The sequence below is a fragment of the Notolabrus celidotus genome, chromosome 12 (assembly GCF_009762535.1).
Source record: "Notolabrus celidotus isolate fNotCel1 chromosome 12, fNotCel1.pri, whole genome shotgun sequence".
Taxonomy (NCBI): domain Eukaryota; kingdom Metazoa; phylum Chordata; class Actinopteri; order Labriformes; family Labridae; genus Notolabrus; species Notolabrus celidotus.
In genome coordinates this window covers 33202842-33219362 of record NC_048283.1, presented here as the reverse complement: position 1 = coordinate 33219362, position 16521 = coordinate 33202842, and the positions used below count along the sequence as shown (strand labels likewise).

General features: G+C 44.3%; 1 protein-coding gene across 1 annotated transcript in view; it reads right to left on the bottom strand.

The window, feature by feature from the left end:
• The window catches only part of LOC117822409 (plectin-like), a 90221-nt gene extending 80697 nt beyond the window's left edge, over positions 1-9524 (bottom strand). Inside the window, exons 1-2 of the mRNA XM_034697115.1 lie at positions 7961-9524; positions 5624-7825 (exon numbers count right to left, since the gene is read on the bottom strand). Of these exons, the coding sequence (XP_034553006.1) occupies positions 5624-7825; positions 7961-9524 (3766 nt within the window). The remainder of the gene's footprint in view (positions 1-5623; positions 7826-7960) is intronic.
• Positions 9525-16521: the final 6997 nt, after the last annotated feature.

Below are 16521 nucleotides of genomic sequence, written 5' to 3'. Positions count from 1 at the left end.
CGGGTGGTGACATTGCCCCCCTAGACCTCTGCCCTGGTCCACTCTTATCTACATAGCATCAAATAAAGGAAACTATAGTAGGCAGCCAACCTCACACGTAATTCAAGTGAGTCACATTGTGGACAGGTTTAAATATGGAATACACTCCGCGCTGCACTAGGTGAAGGTTGCTCTGTGTTAAATGTGAATGTGTGCGTGCCTCTGTTGTGTTTGTTTGAGTGTGCGCGAAGAACGGGAACACAACAACACTTCACACTGTGTGTTTGCCAAAAACCCACCGACAGTCATCAGCCAGACAGACATACGCAGTTAGACACAGACAGACACGCCACGGCAACCCCACTCTGTGGACCTACCAGGTATGATCTTCATCTAAGAGACGGTACAGAGGAGGAGAGGAGGACGAGGAGGTAAAGGAGAGCTGGACAGAGGGGGAATGAAGAGAACAGGAGACGCTCCTGTTTGTTTGCTGAACTGCCCTGTTTCTCCCCCGTGTTGAACTGTGACAGGCTGTGCCTGCTGTTTGGATCCGTCAGCCTGCTCTCCCGTGGCCACGGGAGGAGGGACGGCACGCACAGGCTGGAGAAGGGGGCAGGGGCGAGAGGGGCGCGACGGGGGCGAGGGGGGAGGTTGGGGTGGGTGGTCTGGGGGTTAAAAATATCCACCAGAGCCAGATGATCACACAGTGTCACAGTTAGAAACTGATGGAAGAGCTCTGGCGGGACACTTGGCTTCACTCGCCCCCTGGAGACACACCCCACAAACGCAAGCAGAGGCCCCCCTTCACCCCTTCTTCCCACTTCTTGCTTTGAAGATGATGGTAGCCGGTTTATTCTGTGATATTAATTCACAGCACTCAGCAAACAAGCAGCTCTGACATGAGAGCCCCACACGACATGACCAACATATGCTAGAGTCATCATTCCCACAGCACATTCAAAAGGAGACTCTTTAACAACAAAAAACAACACAATATTCAATTATTGTAACAAAAAGAACATCCACTCTGCTGCTGAGCTTCCAATCTGTCATTTATGATGATGATGAAGACATTTCAGCTGAGACTGTTTGCTCAATATCTGGTGCTTAAATTGTAAATGACATGTGTTCAACTGGATATGTTCAACATCATTATGGGACAAATCCCTGGCAGTAACATTAGCAAGCTAGTTAACATGAAAAGTGAGAGCTTCGACTGATAGTATATTAACTAGATCAGATTCAGCCTCTCACAGAGTTTAGTGATGGACAGGTAGTAAGAAAGCTTGGCATGGTCTGCGTTCATCCCTGATTGCTTTTGGGATCACCGCGATGCGCAGCATTCTCTAAATATAGTTGTCTCTAATATATACATACAGCTCTGTTAATGGCAGCGTTGACTGGTTGCATGTCTCCATAATGCTAAAAGCAAATTCCACCCAGTGTCTGGAGTGAAGAGCTGGGATTGTCTCCTCTCATGCAACCTCAACGCTGAGGACTGATGCCCAACGAGAAATGAGGGCAGCTATACTGAGACACCATGTAGGGGCTTTGTAGAGGATCGCAGGGAATTCATCCATGAACATCCTCATGTGGCTTTACAAACCTCTGAACCTAACAGTTGCCTGAGCTCCATGCACATATCTTTCATGTTAGGACACAACGCTGAAAGGTATTCTGAGCTTGTGTCCAGAGGGGCTCATGCCTCAATCGATACTGCTTGGACTGTGTGGTAAAAGTTGCTGTTGTGTTCTACTCTACTGAGAACATTCGATTGAGAGTAAGGGCCAAAGCAAAAGTTGAAACACTTCACTGAAATCAGACAGAGCACTGAACATGTGCAACACTGCAACTACTTTCCCATCTCAATGAAGCTGATGGCGTGTTAGTCAGCCAGCCAACGTGAACCCTGGGAAATGACTAACATCAAAACCATCTTGACCAAACCCTCGGTGTATTCCACATGTTATCGATTTCTCTGTTTCCTCTGTTCATCCTACGAGGAGTTAACTGTTTTATTGCTTAAGCAGATTGCTGAATCAGTGCAGAGTCCTAGCCCAACTCATGACGTCGCAGCAGACAGCTATTAAATTTGATATCAAAGGCTTCCAGCACGCTAACGCGGTACTTCAAACTGGCGGGTGTTGGATCACACACAAACAGAGAGCTGATTAATGGGAAGGATTATGTTTTAGCTGCTCATTAAATTGCATGCTTAATCACGCACACTTCACAAAGTCTGCTTTTACCTGCTGATGAATTTTTAAAAATGCTGGAAAATACATGATTCCAGTTTTTCATGATACATCTCCATCATCAGCATACATTAACAGAAATTAAACAGTAGCTTTAGAAGACCAAAGTGACCTTCTCAAGTTTTATTCTCACTGTATTTTGGGTACTGGCACAGTTTGTTGTAACAGCATCCCTTTAATACCAAAATGTTTACTTGGTGTGCCTGTGTGTCAGTTTGTTCAAGGCTGGCTAATGTGTTATTTCGCTTACGTTCAGTCCAATGAAATGGAAGATGTGATTCTGCAGGTGGAGTCAGCAGTATAAGATAGGCAGGATATCACAGCTAAGGTCATTAACTTTGTTTTGAGCAAAACAGAAAAGCAGCAGATCCTCTTTAAGCTGCCAACTCAACACACAACACAGGCTACTGATAGACACCATGAGATTCAGCATTCACAATAACTCCCTTTTAGAGCGTTTTTCTTCTCCCAAAGGTCAGGCTTGTAACTCAAGCCTTCAGATTTGAGAATGGTCCGAGTGAGTCATAACATCAAAATGACGTGCCGCCATAATGACAGGCGCAGAGCTGCAGCACACTGTAGCTCTTCGTTTAACCAATCACACAAGAATGCATCGGGCACATTCTCAGAGATGAAAACGTGGAGGACCTCGGTGACATGTCTGGGATGTGATTTAGTCTAATTGCTCTTGGTGCCATGGGTGGGCAGAGTTGAAATAGCCTCTCGAGCTTGTCCATTTCATACAAAAGAGCACATAAAGCATGTAAATAACTCTATTCAGCAGATATGAACGGCGTCACATGCAATGTCAAAATGTTTCTGAGAAATCTAAAACAGTAAAAAGAGTTCTTATTTTGAAAACAACATTTTTGTGGCGCAAGTCAGATTTTCAAATACTTTCCTCTCTCCTGGTTTCCACATCACTGAATTAATAAAAGAGAAACAGTAACTGACGCAGGACAAGGGGTGTAGAAATAACTCACTGCAGCTTTATCTCAGGGTGAAAGTGAGTCTGCTGCCTGCTTTTCAATTAGCTAACATACCAAGAATACCAAACTTCACTGCACAAAAACTTATCTCTGTAATCTGCTGCCCTGTGTGGTGCTCCTCATCTCTCATATCTGAGGTCAAAACCCAAGAAAAAATGCTTTGGCAGCAGAGAAAAATGTGGCTAATTCTTAGCTTCATGGCAAGAAAGAAATGTTAATGATTTTATAAAACCATTACTTGCAGTTTTTAGCACCAGCTCTTGTTATGTTGTAGCATTCAGTCTGTGTGACAGATGACAGTGGTTGTTAATGGACAGCAGATGTCAGCAGTGTGTTACAGCACAGTGTCCATCTGATAGACGAGCACTCCTGTGTCCACATCTGATAAGAACTAAAATCAGACAACCCCAATAACTTGTAACACTTAAATCTTCTTGAATGTTCACAGTTCCAATTAGCAGTGCTAGGAAGAGTTCTCTTTCAAAGCTGCAGGGCACTGGAGTTTATTCTGTGTATGTTAGATCGCTGCTTTCTATATGTGAGTCATGCGTGTGGTTTTATCACACTGCAAAGGGGACTTATTTTCCTGATGAGTACCACAGATTGAATAAAGGAACCGGGCTGCTAATTGAATCCAGACCTGCTGTCACGTGTGGAACCAAACAAACACACCCAGAGAACTGTGAGCAAACCATTCCAGCTTCCTGACTCTTTGTCCGTTGCTCACACCCACAATTGACAACGCCCATGTGAAGTCCCAGCTTTTTACTCCCTGCTAGGATTACAAAAAAATGCACATGATAGTCACAACATCATATTTTATGTGCCAAAGTTGCGAAATCATAGGCATCATACAAAATCTGGAGTCACATGAATATGCGTCTGCATCCTGATATTAATAAACACTGCGAGTTTCACTTCAGTAAAGCCAACCACAGCATCAACTGGCACCTTTTCTCTGGACTTAATACACGTGGTATTCTCCAGAGAAAATAATCAACCGAAATCAAACATGAAGAAGAGTTTTGAAGTTACAAAGTGTAAGTTGAATGAAATGAACACAAAGAAAAATGCAAATTGAATAAAGAAATCTCATTTATGTTGGGTTTTTAAAGAAGAAAATTAAACACAGGTGGGAAGTTTTTGTCTCCCACTTTAAGATTCAAATTCATAATCTTCTGAAATATAAACTAAGAATGGAGAAAGAAAAAATCATCTTTGGAAGAAGTAAAAGTTTTTCCTTTAATAGACTATCCACTACAGTATATGGAGATGCCGCTGCCCAGTTATTCATTTACCTATATTTCTTTCGAGCCTCCAGCAAGAGGCCCACATATACTACTGTTATCACTTTGTTGACAGAACTCCCAAATCCTACGCATACCATTGCATAATGATATGCATGGGGCATGCATGTCTTCACTGCAACACACACTGAAGGCAGGTCAAAAAAAATAAAAAGAGAGAACTTAATCTGTGCCAGGAACACAGTCTTACTGGAGCAAAGAGGAGTAGTGCTCCCAAAAGCACCACACCTCCCTCTCATCGTCAGTCTGGCTCTGACATCTATCTCTACGGGGAACAGGCGAGGCTGAATCTCAGCAAACAGCCCCACCTTGTTGGAAGGACTGCAGGTCTGCATAATCTCATTTGGCAAACACTCAGAGATGGCTCGAGAGATTACCGTTCGCACTGACACATGTGCAGAGCTGAGTTTAATAGCAAACAGAGCTGGAATTCCCCACAGCAAAAAAATAGATATTTGATCTTACTTGGATATGTTTTACTTAATTGTCTGAATGCTCTGCATGTAAACAGCGTAGTAGATTACAGGTTGCATCCAGTAATGAGGACGTAATATAACTTTATGATTAGTTCTAAGTATAACTTTCACCTGTAAAAGCTTCTTGAGGAAGAAACCATGTCATAAAGAGAGTCTAAGGATCTGACAGTGTCTCGAATACACAACAGGGTGTGCTATGACAGTGTTACTGATACTTTGTCTATTTTAACACACGTAATTAAATCACAGCCACATCTGAATGGACTCTTCTCACCAGCTCACTGAAACTACATCAAAAGAGAGACTGCCTCTCGTCCACATCACAAAGTAAAAGCAGGGATGTGTAATATGTAACTTAAAGCCATAAACTGCAATCAAATAACCCCAAATAATACTTTGAAGATAAGGAAGAGACAGACAGCGACAGCATGGGAGTTTGCTCCGGAGTAGTGAAACACAATAGGGAAATGACAATGTGGAGGATCAATAACAGAGCTGTCATGTCATACCCTACCGGAGACCTCCCACACTTCAAACAAGAAGCCAGAGCAATTACATCACATGCACAGAGAGAGGGCAAGATAAGGCCGGAAGTAGAGTAATACATTCAAACAAACCTTCAATGAAGTTAGGCCACGTCTTCTCCTCTGGATCCTCCAGTGAGTGGTCCCAGTCTGAATCAGGTGAGGCCCCGTAAACTAGCGTCTCTGGTGCCCCTGACAACAGTGCCCGCTCTATGGCAATGGCTTCCAGAACATCCAGGTCCAGTTCTTCATCTTCCTCAGGTATCACAGGGGGCGGAGGTGACTGCTCCCCTGTTGCTTGAGGACTAACAAGATGTTTCACCTCAACTATCTCTTCAACCACAACAATTTTCCTCTTCATGGCGTCAATGTCAGGGTTGTCAGACTCACAGGTGTCCCCCTGGTCGGGCTGGGCAGTTGCGGGAGTGGCAGAGGCAGAGGGTGTGTCCTCCTCCAAGTCCTTCTTCTTCTCTTGCTCCTGTGTTAAGGCCTCAGAGACAGAGAGCCTTTTCTCTGTGCTGCGCTCTACTGACTGACTGGCTGAATGTTGTGCAACTTTGGGAGGCTCCTCTCGCTTGGTGAGGGGGCTGGCCTGAGCCTGAGCTACAGCTGCCTCGGCTGTTAGCGCTGGTGCTGCTGACGCTAATTCTCCGGCTGCGTGTGCTTCCCTTGCAGTCGAGGATGTTTTTGGTTTCGGAACCTCCCGCTTGATTTTTTCTGCATAGAGCGGAGCTGACTCCACCTCCCCTTTGTCTGCAGGGGCCTCAGAGAGCACAGCTGCTGCCTGCCTGGTTTCCTCACTGCACATTCTTTCAGGAGTCATCTTTGGGAAAACATTCTCTTCAGTCAGTCCAGAGGCCATGTCAGGGCTGTCTTTAACTGTGTTCTTGGACAATGATGTAATATCAGTGGACAGAAGTGTTTTGGCTTCAGGCAAACGGACAGACTCTGCAGTCATGTTGTCTGTTGCTGGTGCCTGCGCCTGCTTTTTCCCTTTCCCTTTCTTTTTACCCTTTGAAGCTTCGTCTGCAGCTTTCCCTGCACTTACTGGGGATTTGGTCTCTGATGTGAGTTTGTGCGACTCTGAGACTGTTGCAGGACTTTTCTCCTCAGGTTTAGGACTGGCCTGCACATGCTGCACATGAGTAATTTTCTGCACCATCACCGTTTCCACTTTGGTAACAGTCATTTCCTCAGATTTCATCTGCTCCACGTGGGTCAATTTAACATCTGATTTGTCCACTGGAGATAATGGTCCCTGTGTTATCTTTTTGACACTGCTTCCCTCTGTGTGTTCCTTAACATTTGCTTGATCCGGAAGCTTTACTTGGGTCACTGTAGAGACTAATGGTAATGCTTTGACTTCAGAATCACACTGGTCCTCTGTTTTTTTAGGAATCTCCATTTTCAGCTTTCCACCCATTTGTTTAGGGACTGCCTTTATTTCTCCCACTTGGATCTCTTTTTTAGACTGAGTCTTGTTTTCCTTAACAAGGGATGCCCCCTCAGTCTTCAACGTGGGCACTTTTGCTGGCTCTGAGTTAAGCATGAGTGTGGGTTGCAGGGCAGTTTCTGCCTCCTCCTCAGGGGGCGTGTCTGTACACATTTTTTCCTTCTCAGGCACTGAGCCATGTGGTCCCTCATCAGTACTACTCTTAGATATCTCTCCTGGGGATTTCTTTTTCTTCTTTTTGGATTTAGAGCTTCCTTCAACCAGTTGCTTGGTTTCCACTATTACCTCCATATCAGCTTTCTGACTGAATGGGGCTGAGGACAGATCTTTTTGCTCTAATGCTGGGCCCTGTACTGACACTTCATGTGTTTCCTGCCCTACTTTTTCTTCTTTCTTGACAATTGAAATCCCCTTCACATCACTTTTCTCCTGTTTTGTAATAATCTCTGTCACTGTAGATCTGACTGTTTTTGCATCTTCTGCACTTGGTGCTGAGAAAGTCTTTGTACTAATGGAAGTTTTAAGAATTGAGGATTCCCCTTCCACTTTGGTGGTTTTCAGGGGCATGTCATCACGTTTGGGCTTTACCGACACACTCACTCCAGTCACTTGAGCATCAATGGGTGCCTGCGTCACTTCCACTTTAGCGGTCTCTGACTCACTGGTGGAACTTTGGGGTTGGGGTTGGGTGGTATCCTGAGTGAAAGACACTTTGGTAGCTTTCTTTGCCTTCTCATGCTTCATCTTAGATTCAACTGGGGTCTTCACTTCTGGAGGTTTAATTGATCCCTCATCAACCTTTGTTCCCTTAAGCTTCTCTTCCTTGACTTCCACAGTGACAGGTTCTGAGGTGACAGCGGTCACTCTCTGGGTCTTCATTTCTTCAGTTGGCTTTTCAGACACGACTTTAGCAGCTGCCAACTGAGAAAGATCCACACTCACTTTATTTGATTTCTTCTCCTTGAAATCTTTGTTGTCAGGTTTTGTGATCCCAGGGATCGGGGTGGAAGTGTCAGTGAGGGGTTTGGAGGTTTCCTGAGAAGCAGTCATAGATATAACTGCTTTGGACTTGATTTTTTCAGTCGTTGGTTCCACTGTAGCCTTGATCTCTGCAGGTTTAATCAGATCCAATGCAACTACATTTGGTGTCTCGTTCTCTTTGACATCTTTGTTGGCAGGTTTTGTGATGACGGAGGAGGTGGTAGCACTGTCAGCAGGAAGTTTGGGAGTTTCTTGAGCAGGAGGTATTATGATATCTGTCTGGGCTTTCAATTTGCTTGCTTCCTTCTTAGATAGAGGCTTAACTGCTGCTGGTTTAACTGGATCAACAACTGGTGTTTTTGTCTTCTCATCCTTGGCTTCTTCAGTTGTAGATTTTGTGATGACAGGGGAAACACTGGCTGCTCCAGGAGAGAGTTTGGCGGTTTCCTGAGAAGCAGCCGCTGCAATAACTGTTTGGGCCTTTGCTGGTTCAGCTGTAGCCTTGGCCTCTACAGATTTAATTGGATCCACAACAATTGCCTTTTTTGTCTTCTCCTCTCTGACCTCTGTACCAGGAAGTGTTGTGATAGCTGAATGGTATGTTACCACTTTGCTAGACTTCATGGAAGCTTTTTCATCTAGGATATTAAGCTTCTGGTTATTTGTTTTGGGAGCAGAGGGTTCTGCTGTAATCTTTGATGCTGCAGCACCTGTAGCCAGAGCAACAGCAGCAGCAGCTAATGGTAGGGCTGGTTTGGAGTACACTGATGTCAGAGTTGTCTGTGACACATCCTGCTTCAAATCTTCTCTCTTAGCCTGGGCAGTAATTGGGGCCTTATCCTTTTGGACTTCAGACACTATATTCTCCTGTGTTCTCGCGACTGGCCTCTCAATGCTCGCGCTAGGAGGCTGACGAACAACCGCTCTCATCCTGCTCTCCTCCATCATCCCTGGTTCTCTTGGGAAGCTGTTCCCTTTTCTAAATGAGGACTGAGACTGGTCCTCAACTTCCCATGATGCTCTCTGCCTGACAGGGCCTGCAGCTTGTGGACAACCCCGAAATCTTGGGGTCCTATCAGAGTAGCCCTCTCTTTCTCCAGGACCCATCATCTTGTGGCGGTAGCCATGGCGTTCGGCCAGTCCCTCTTGGCTCTCTGATTCGCCCCAACGTCCTGGCTTGGGAACATAAGATGTTGGACCTTCCACAGATTGGACCCGTGCAGCCCGTTGGGCAACAGAAAGCGTTGAAGCTGGCTTCCTAATCCTCTGCAGGGAGGCAGGGACGATCTCAGGGGGCAAGCGGAGGAAGTCACGCAGGTAAACAATGCCCTCATTGGTCAGGTACCAGTAGAAATGTCTCCAAGCAAACGTCTCCTTCACATAGCCTCTTGACTTAAGAGACCCCATCGCACGGATTACTTGTAGATTGCTTACACCTTCTACTTCTGGGTGCTTGGCCTGGGGTCTCTTGTCCTTCTTGGCCACCATGACACCATCTCGAAAAAGGACCTCATAAATGGCCCTCAATTCCCTCAGGGGCATCAGCATTCCAGCAACCATTGTGCTTAATCTGATTATACTCTCTCAAAGCAAAACTGGAAATGACAACATGAAAAGAAAATAACTAAGACAAGCTCACATCTTGTTGTGTAAAAGAATCCAGTGGCAAAACCAGCTGTCACGTGTTTCTTAACTCAATTAGAAAAAAACTGGTAGAAGAATTCCTTGTAATCTTTTCTCTTACTGTTTTCCTCTTGTCCTTCTTGCTCCTTTGGAAATCGTGAAGAAAACAAATATTCCTCTGTGAATTCTGACTTCAACAAAGTCAAAAGTTTGCTGTCCCCCCCTTCATTCAGCGTGGCTGGGAATGAACAGTCTCCGTTCTGCCGAGATGGCAATGACAGAATGGAAGAGAGGCAGCGTGTGTGTGTGAGAGTGTGAGAGAGAGAGAGTGAGGCACACTTCTCAGTTCGGCTCCTCCCACCTTCTCTGTGTAATACTTAGGAAAAAACTGGCATGGAAAAAAAGTCTCACTAAAGTAAACAGAGCAGCAGAAAGTTGCAAGCGGAGAAGAAAAAAGCGGCAGCCATAAATTGATTGAAAATACAGTGAGAGCAAAGTCAAAAGAACGGTGCAACACACCTGTGGAGTGTGTTTGAGCACATGTTCTGTGGCTCTGTGGCTTTTACAGAGACACCCACTCTCACACGAACGCACACGCCTCCTATGTAATTTACACACACCTCTAAACACACATTAAGACTGGCTGATACACACCCTTTGGCGTGTCACACACACCGTACCGATAAAAAGGCTGTTCTTAAGAGATTAGTGTCGAAGAAACAGAGTCGACTAGTTGGTATACGTCTATCCTGCCCTGGAACGACTTGCAGGGCGTCCATGTAGGTTATCAAGTCCATGGCGTCTACTTTTACGCATTTCATGATCAGGTATCACTGAGGAGCTTTTACTCTACACACAAGGTGTGGTTTTTCAGAATTCAGGTCGCATAGTATTGAGTGTGCAATGTCTAGGGACATTTGGAGCTGTATTTTGAGACACTGAACAAAGATTTTATGGACAGGATATGAGAGCATAGCTATTAGGAGAGCTTTTATTAAGTTTGATTCTATGAATGTCTGTCTTTGCTTGGAGGTTCATCGTCCCACCAAGTACAAGAAAACACATAGATGGATCAGTATTTCCTGTTGCAGCTCATTGAAATAAAAAAAAGAGGTGGTTAAAATGATGCAACAGGCTGTAAAGCACTATAAAAATGTGCTGCTGCGCCAGACGGCTCACATTAGGGCTCCATGCCTCCGTTTAGCTGGGAACTACAAACTATATAAAGGACTGAGCATTATAGCTAACCTTTCCAGCACTCCCAGGAACATGATATCAGATTTCTCTCCCTAGATCACTTCTCTCTTCTGTACATCTGTCTCCCGTTCGTCTCTCTGTGTGTCAGTGAGTGTCCTCTCAGAGCGGGTGTCCAGTGAAAGCCAAATGGCAGGACAACTCACTATTGTTAGATTCAGAAGAGAAAAGTTGACATGGTAGACTAGAGTACGCGGGCTGTACTCTGCTGGAACACAGTGGTCTAGTTGCGCAATAGTAGTGGTATTGAAATGACGCTTTCCCCACTACTGTTAAAAAAACCACACACACACACACACACACACACCACACACTATGGTGCATCCAAACACTGGCTCGAATCTGTTTTTATTTGACTTGCCATGGTAACAGTAAAATGAAGTGAGCCAGCTCTGTGTTAAGTTGCATATCTGCTTACAGGGCTGCAGTGGAGCAGCAGCAGGTTGTAAATCTGTTGTCCTGAACAGCTGGACTACACTGTCATTTAACAGACCACTCCAAGTAAAGACACTGATGTGACCTGAAAGACACTCTTAGCACATTGTCAAACTCTTACCAGCAATGAGGAAATATACAAAAGTATCTGCAGCAAAATGTGAGGTGATACAAATCTGAACGAGTCCTTTGAGGACAGCAGACAGACTTTTTTGACAGTAGTGGTTAAGCCTGCTTTCGCTTCCCCCCAAAAAATTCCCTATCCCACGACAGCTCTTTGAAACTCATCGGCAGGTACAAGGTGATGCCCCAGGCCATGTACGCACTCCACCTATAGCAAATATGCTCTAAAAACATACCTGATTGTGCTATATATATAATCTTTTGTGGCACACGTCAAGTTCATCATTCAAACTGAAGGTATGAAGGAATTTTCAGGTGAGGTACAAAGGGATTCTCAGGTAATTGTGCAGGAAAGGCATTCCTCTGTATTACGACACATATGTTTTATTGTTAACATGCTGCAGTTTGCCCGATATGGAGGCGGTGAGGCGGTGAGGCGGTGAGGTGGTGAGGTGGTGGGCTTGGCAGCAGGTGAAGCTGGATGAGTATGTACAGGTGAGAATATGCAGGCTGTGGTTAAGTCAGTAGAAAGTTGGCTGTTAAACACTTCATTCCTTAAACAGCTTGTTGTGTGGTTCATTATTATGGATAAGAAACATATCCAAACATCCATTGCAAACAACACAAATCAGCCTTAGTGACACGCTGCTTAAAACCCAGCCCAGAGCTATCTCATTGGGGTAATATTCACCACCATGCATGGTGCCATGCTCTCCAGGCCGCATATCAGTGTGATTTCATGCACTGTTTATACACAAAGTGTTCACTGAACTTCAAACTTCCCTTATTCTGGCTTGAGGCCTGGTCCCCTCAGCCATCCAGACATGAAATATGCCGACTTCAAGAGAAAGTGTATCAGCGAGCCTGATAAACCCTGGATATGAGCGTGGTGTGCTGCTGCTGCTGCTTTACACAGATAATGTGAGCTACAATAGCTGTATGCAGGTTTAAAGTATTACTATATTAATACATGATAGAAAATAGACTCTCAGGAGGGTAATGGGATACAAGCTCACTGTAGAATTAATAGTGCTTGCTTTAATTCAGTCTATAAACAGATATGCATTAGCAGACAGTCACAAATGGAGGCTGATGTGATTGACTGAAGCAGATAAAGAAGAAATAAGACATTGAGGAAGAGTATCTGAATAGTTTCCTGCTTAGTAGTTTCAGACCTCCGCTAGTCCCAGAATAGACTTGTCATCGCCAACTGATGGTGGTTGGCCGCTGGCCCACTGTAAAGGCCTGCTGCTCCGAGGCCTTTTGGTCCTGCATCACGTGCCCTCCATTCTGACATCAGATCCAAGCCTCTCCAGCCACTTCCAGGGAAAGCAAAGGTCAGAGGAGCCTTTCTTGCCCACTAATGCGTGTGCTTACATTACAAGATTCTCGTACAAAGTCAAGCACATGTTGTAACTAAAGGACAACTGTCTGAATATGTCTGGATGATGGTTCTTGTGAATGAATGGCACATACAATCCTCATGTACAGGATAGTTTGAGACATATCTATGAAGTTTTGAATGAGGATTTACAGCTTGAGGTGATTTGAGTGGAGGGTTTAAAATCAAGGACAAACACTACACATTAGGGATGTCAATAATTAATTGATTATCAATTAATTGATTGTTAAGAAATTACTTTAACACATTTTTTTGTTTGATTTTCTACACGTGGAACAAACATCATGTGGTCTCATATTTAGTTCAGCTATCAGGGAGGTGTTTTATGTTTAAAGCATGTTTCAGAATCAGCTGACTGAAGGTGTGGCGCACAGCGGAGACGCTCAGCTGGAGGTTGCGGCTGAGTGACAGGTCTCCACGAGTGCTTTCTTTCTCTGCCGCCGGACTGATTCTGACCCGGTTGCGCTCCCGGATGACGCCTGACCATGTTCACATGCTTATTTTTCTCAATAAGAATGAGTAGACAGAAAACTGGACACTGTGAGTCTGAAATCTGACTCTGTTCAGTTCCCTTGTTGAAGTCTGAGCCTTCACTTCTATGACTGTATGTCTGCAGAGATTATGAGCCTGCTCCACATGTTGATATTCAGCAGGTTTAACGTTTTGAACACCTCAATACGATCCGTAGATATTCAGTCAGTTATTTACATTGTGTCGTGAAGGAAAATTTGATGCAGGGGAAAAAAATACTTGCAATTTACATCCCTACTAGACATCTTTTCCACGTGTCAGCCACTGATGAGAAAGCACCAAAGCTTTGTAGCAGAGCAATGCCAGCTGGAACTAATTCCCTCACACTACCTTGAAAGCTTCCATGTGACAACACTGCCCTTAAAATAAGTTCTTAAAGGAAAATGCTTGTGGATATAAAGAAAATGAAATAGATACAGAAGCAGAAGCTGATTCCAATTATACATTTTTATAAATGGGCATCCATTAGACCGACCCAAAACATGACTTGCAGTTTCCTATACATGACACATCCTTCCACAAAGCATGGGGGCTCCCTTTTCAACTGACCAGAAGTCTATTTTCATTAGAGGGGCTGGTCTCCTGGGTACAATTAGACCAGCGACCCCTCAGTAAAGAACAGCTGTACCCCCTCACAGAGCATATGAGGCCACAAACACCTCAGAGGGAATCGGCTAAAGTTAGACATATTATAAGCAGCTTTGTACGCAGGCAATGGTTGACCCACAGTAATTATAGGCTTTCTCGTGAGTGAATTGAAAGTGATTAGTGAAGTGGTGCAAATTACAAAGAAACAATTTACACTGGTACATTAAAGAAATGGTTCCTCCTTACATTAAGATAACACTGCATGGAGTAGGATGGCTGGACATTTGTTTGTAAAAAGCCTGAAAGTCACTCCTGCTCCTATCCTGTAGGGCAGTTCATTGAATGACTTTGACCCAACTGAAACTTTTCAACAATTTGATTTGATTACAGAGAACCATTCATGGTCGCAAGGAGATTAACCCCACTGACTTTCCTGATCCATTGGTTCTTCCTCTGCTGCCACCACAAGCTTGACATTGTTGGTTCCAAGTGCAACCATTGGATGGACTGCCATCACAGTGTTGAACACACACAGATGCCCCATGTCCCACTCAAGAGGAAGTGGGATAACTTGACCCATGACATTTTTGTACATCCTGGGATGTCATCTGGAAAAATAGACCTCTAGTTTATGACTTAATATTTGGTTTATAATCTGACACATAGCTATATATAAGCTTATAGTTAGAGCTGGATCAGGCTTGGACCAGCTTTTGTCATGCTGCTATAGGCTAAGACTGGCAGGGGAACTGGCACACTGACACACTGGGATCCTAGCTCCCCCCTTCCCCCCAACCCCCTCATCACTTACTTTAACTCTGCCTGTCCCATCAAAGTTACTAACCATAGACCTTTCTGGAGTCCCTGAGCTCCCTTGTCTCGTAGGTTCCTCTGAGCTGCCGTAGACGTCCTCCTGCTGCGGACAATCTGGACTCCAGCTGATACGGACGTGCTGGACTCCAGCGGCAACAGCTTCTACGACTCGTCTCATCACTATCACTTCTCTCTCTTACTCCCCTCTATCTGTCTTTCCAGACCCAACTCAGTCGAGGCATGATGACTGTCTAACATGAGTCTGGTTCTGCTCGAGGTTTCTGCCTGTTAAAAGGAAGTTTTTCCTCACCACTGTAACTAGCTAAATACTGCGATGTGCAATGCTCATGGTGGATTAAGGTGGGGTCAGACTGAGTCTTACCCTGTCTTGAAGTTGGGTCTCTGTTCATAATTTGACATAGAGTGGTCTAGACCTCCTATGTTTGTAAAAGCGTCTTGAGATGTGATTTGGCGCTATACAAATAAAGATTGATTGATTGATTGATTGACATATTACATTAATTTAATGAATCTCCATTAGAGTCAGCTGTTGGGTTTTTAGCACTAATTAACAAATGTTAGCATGATAGCACAGTAACATAAATGATTACCAAGCTTAACACCAGAGCTACAAATCATCAGCATATAGCATGAACACTGTGAGCATGTCATCATGCTGATGTTTCCTGTCACTTGTGGTGCCCCCTGTGGGCAGATGTACATAAGATGTACATCTTATGTCTATGCTTTTTTCTACTTCAAATGAGTCCCAAGGAAACGTCCCCTCAATTGTAACCTCACAAGGGAACCCCATAGAACTTGTCGCTAATTACAAATACTTGGGTTTTATTCTCGATAGGGGGCTTTCATTTAAAACTCATATATCCAACCTGGTCTCCAAACTTAGGGTGAAACTAGGTTTCCTTTACAGGAATAAATCCTGTTTCTCCCTCAGAGTGAGGAAACTTTTAGTCTCTGCAACATTCTTGCCTCTTATTGATTATGGTGATGTTTTGTACTTGGGAGCCTCGGCTAAATGTTTGTTGTCTTTAAATAGTGTACATCACTGCGCGCTGAGGTTTGTCACGGGTTGCAAACGCCTCACTCACCACTGTGAGCTTTATGTCAGAGCCGACTGGCCATCCCTGAGTGTGCGCAGGCAAACACATTGGCTTCACCTAATTTACAAATGTCTACTTGGCTTGATCCCAATGTATTTATGTGTTTATCTTCAGAGATCAGGAAGTCACTATGCCTTGCGCTCCTGCGACACCTTGCGGATGTGTGTTCCCCGTGTTCGGACAGAGTTCGGTAAGAGAGCGTTCAGTTTTGCTGCTCCTACTGCTTGGAATAAACTCCAGAAGGACTTCAATCTGTCGGATCTCATCTCTCTGGACACCTTTAAGTGTATCTTAAATGAAAGAAAGACCCCAGAACAGTGCCTGTGTTTTTAAATGCTGTTTTATATTCACAAACTGCACTTTACTTGAAAATAAGTTGCACTTTTAAATCATTATTGTTTGCTTCTACATACTGTCTGCATTATATGTTCCATGTTGTTGAGTTGTGCCATTTATTCTGACGTGTGTTGCTGACCTCTTGGCCAGGCCGCCCTTGAAAATGAGGTCTTGATCTCAATGGGACTTATCGGGTTAAATAAAGGTTAAATTAAAAAAAAAAAATTCTGATTATGTCCTGTATGTGCCAACAGTAATTTTCTGACAACTACCTCATCCTGTTTATTTTTAACACTCAATTGTTTCAGTCATTGTGAATCTCTGCTGTTAA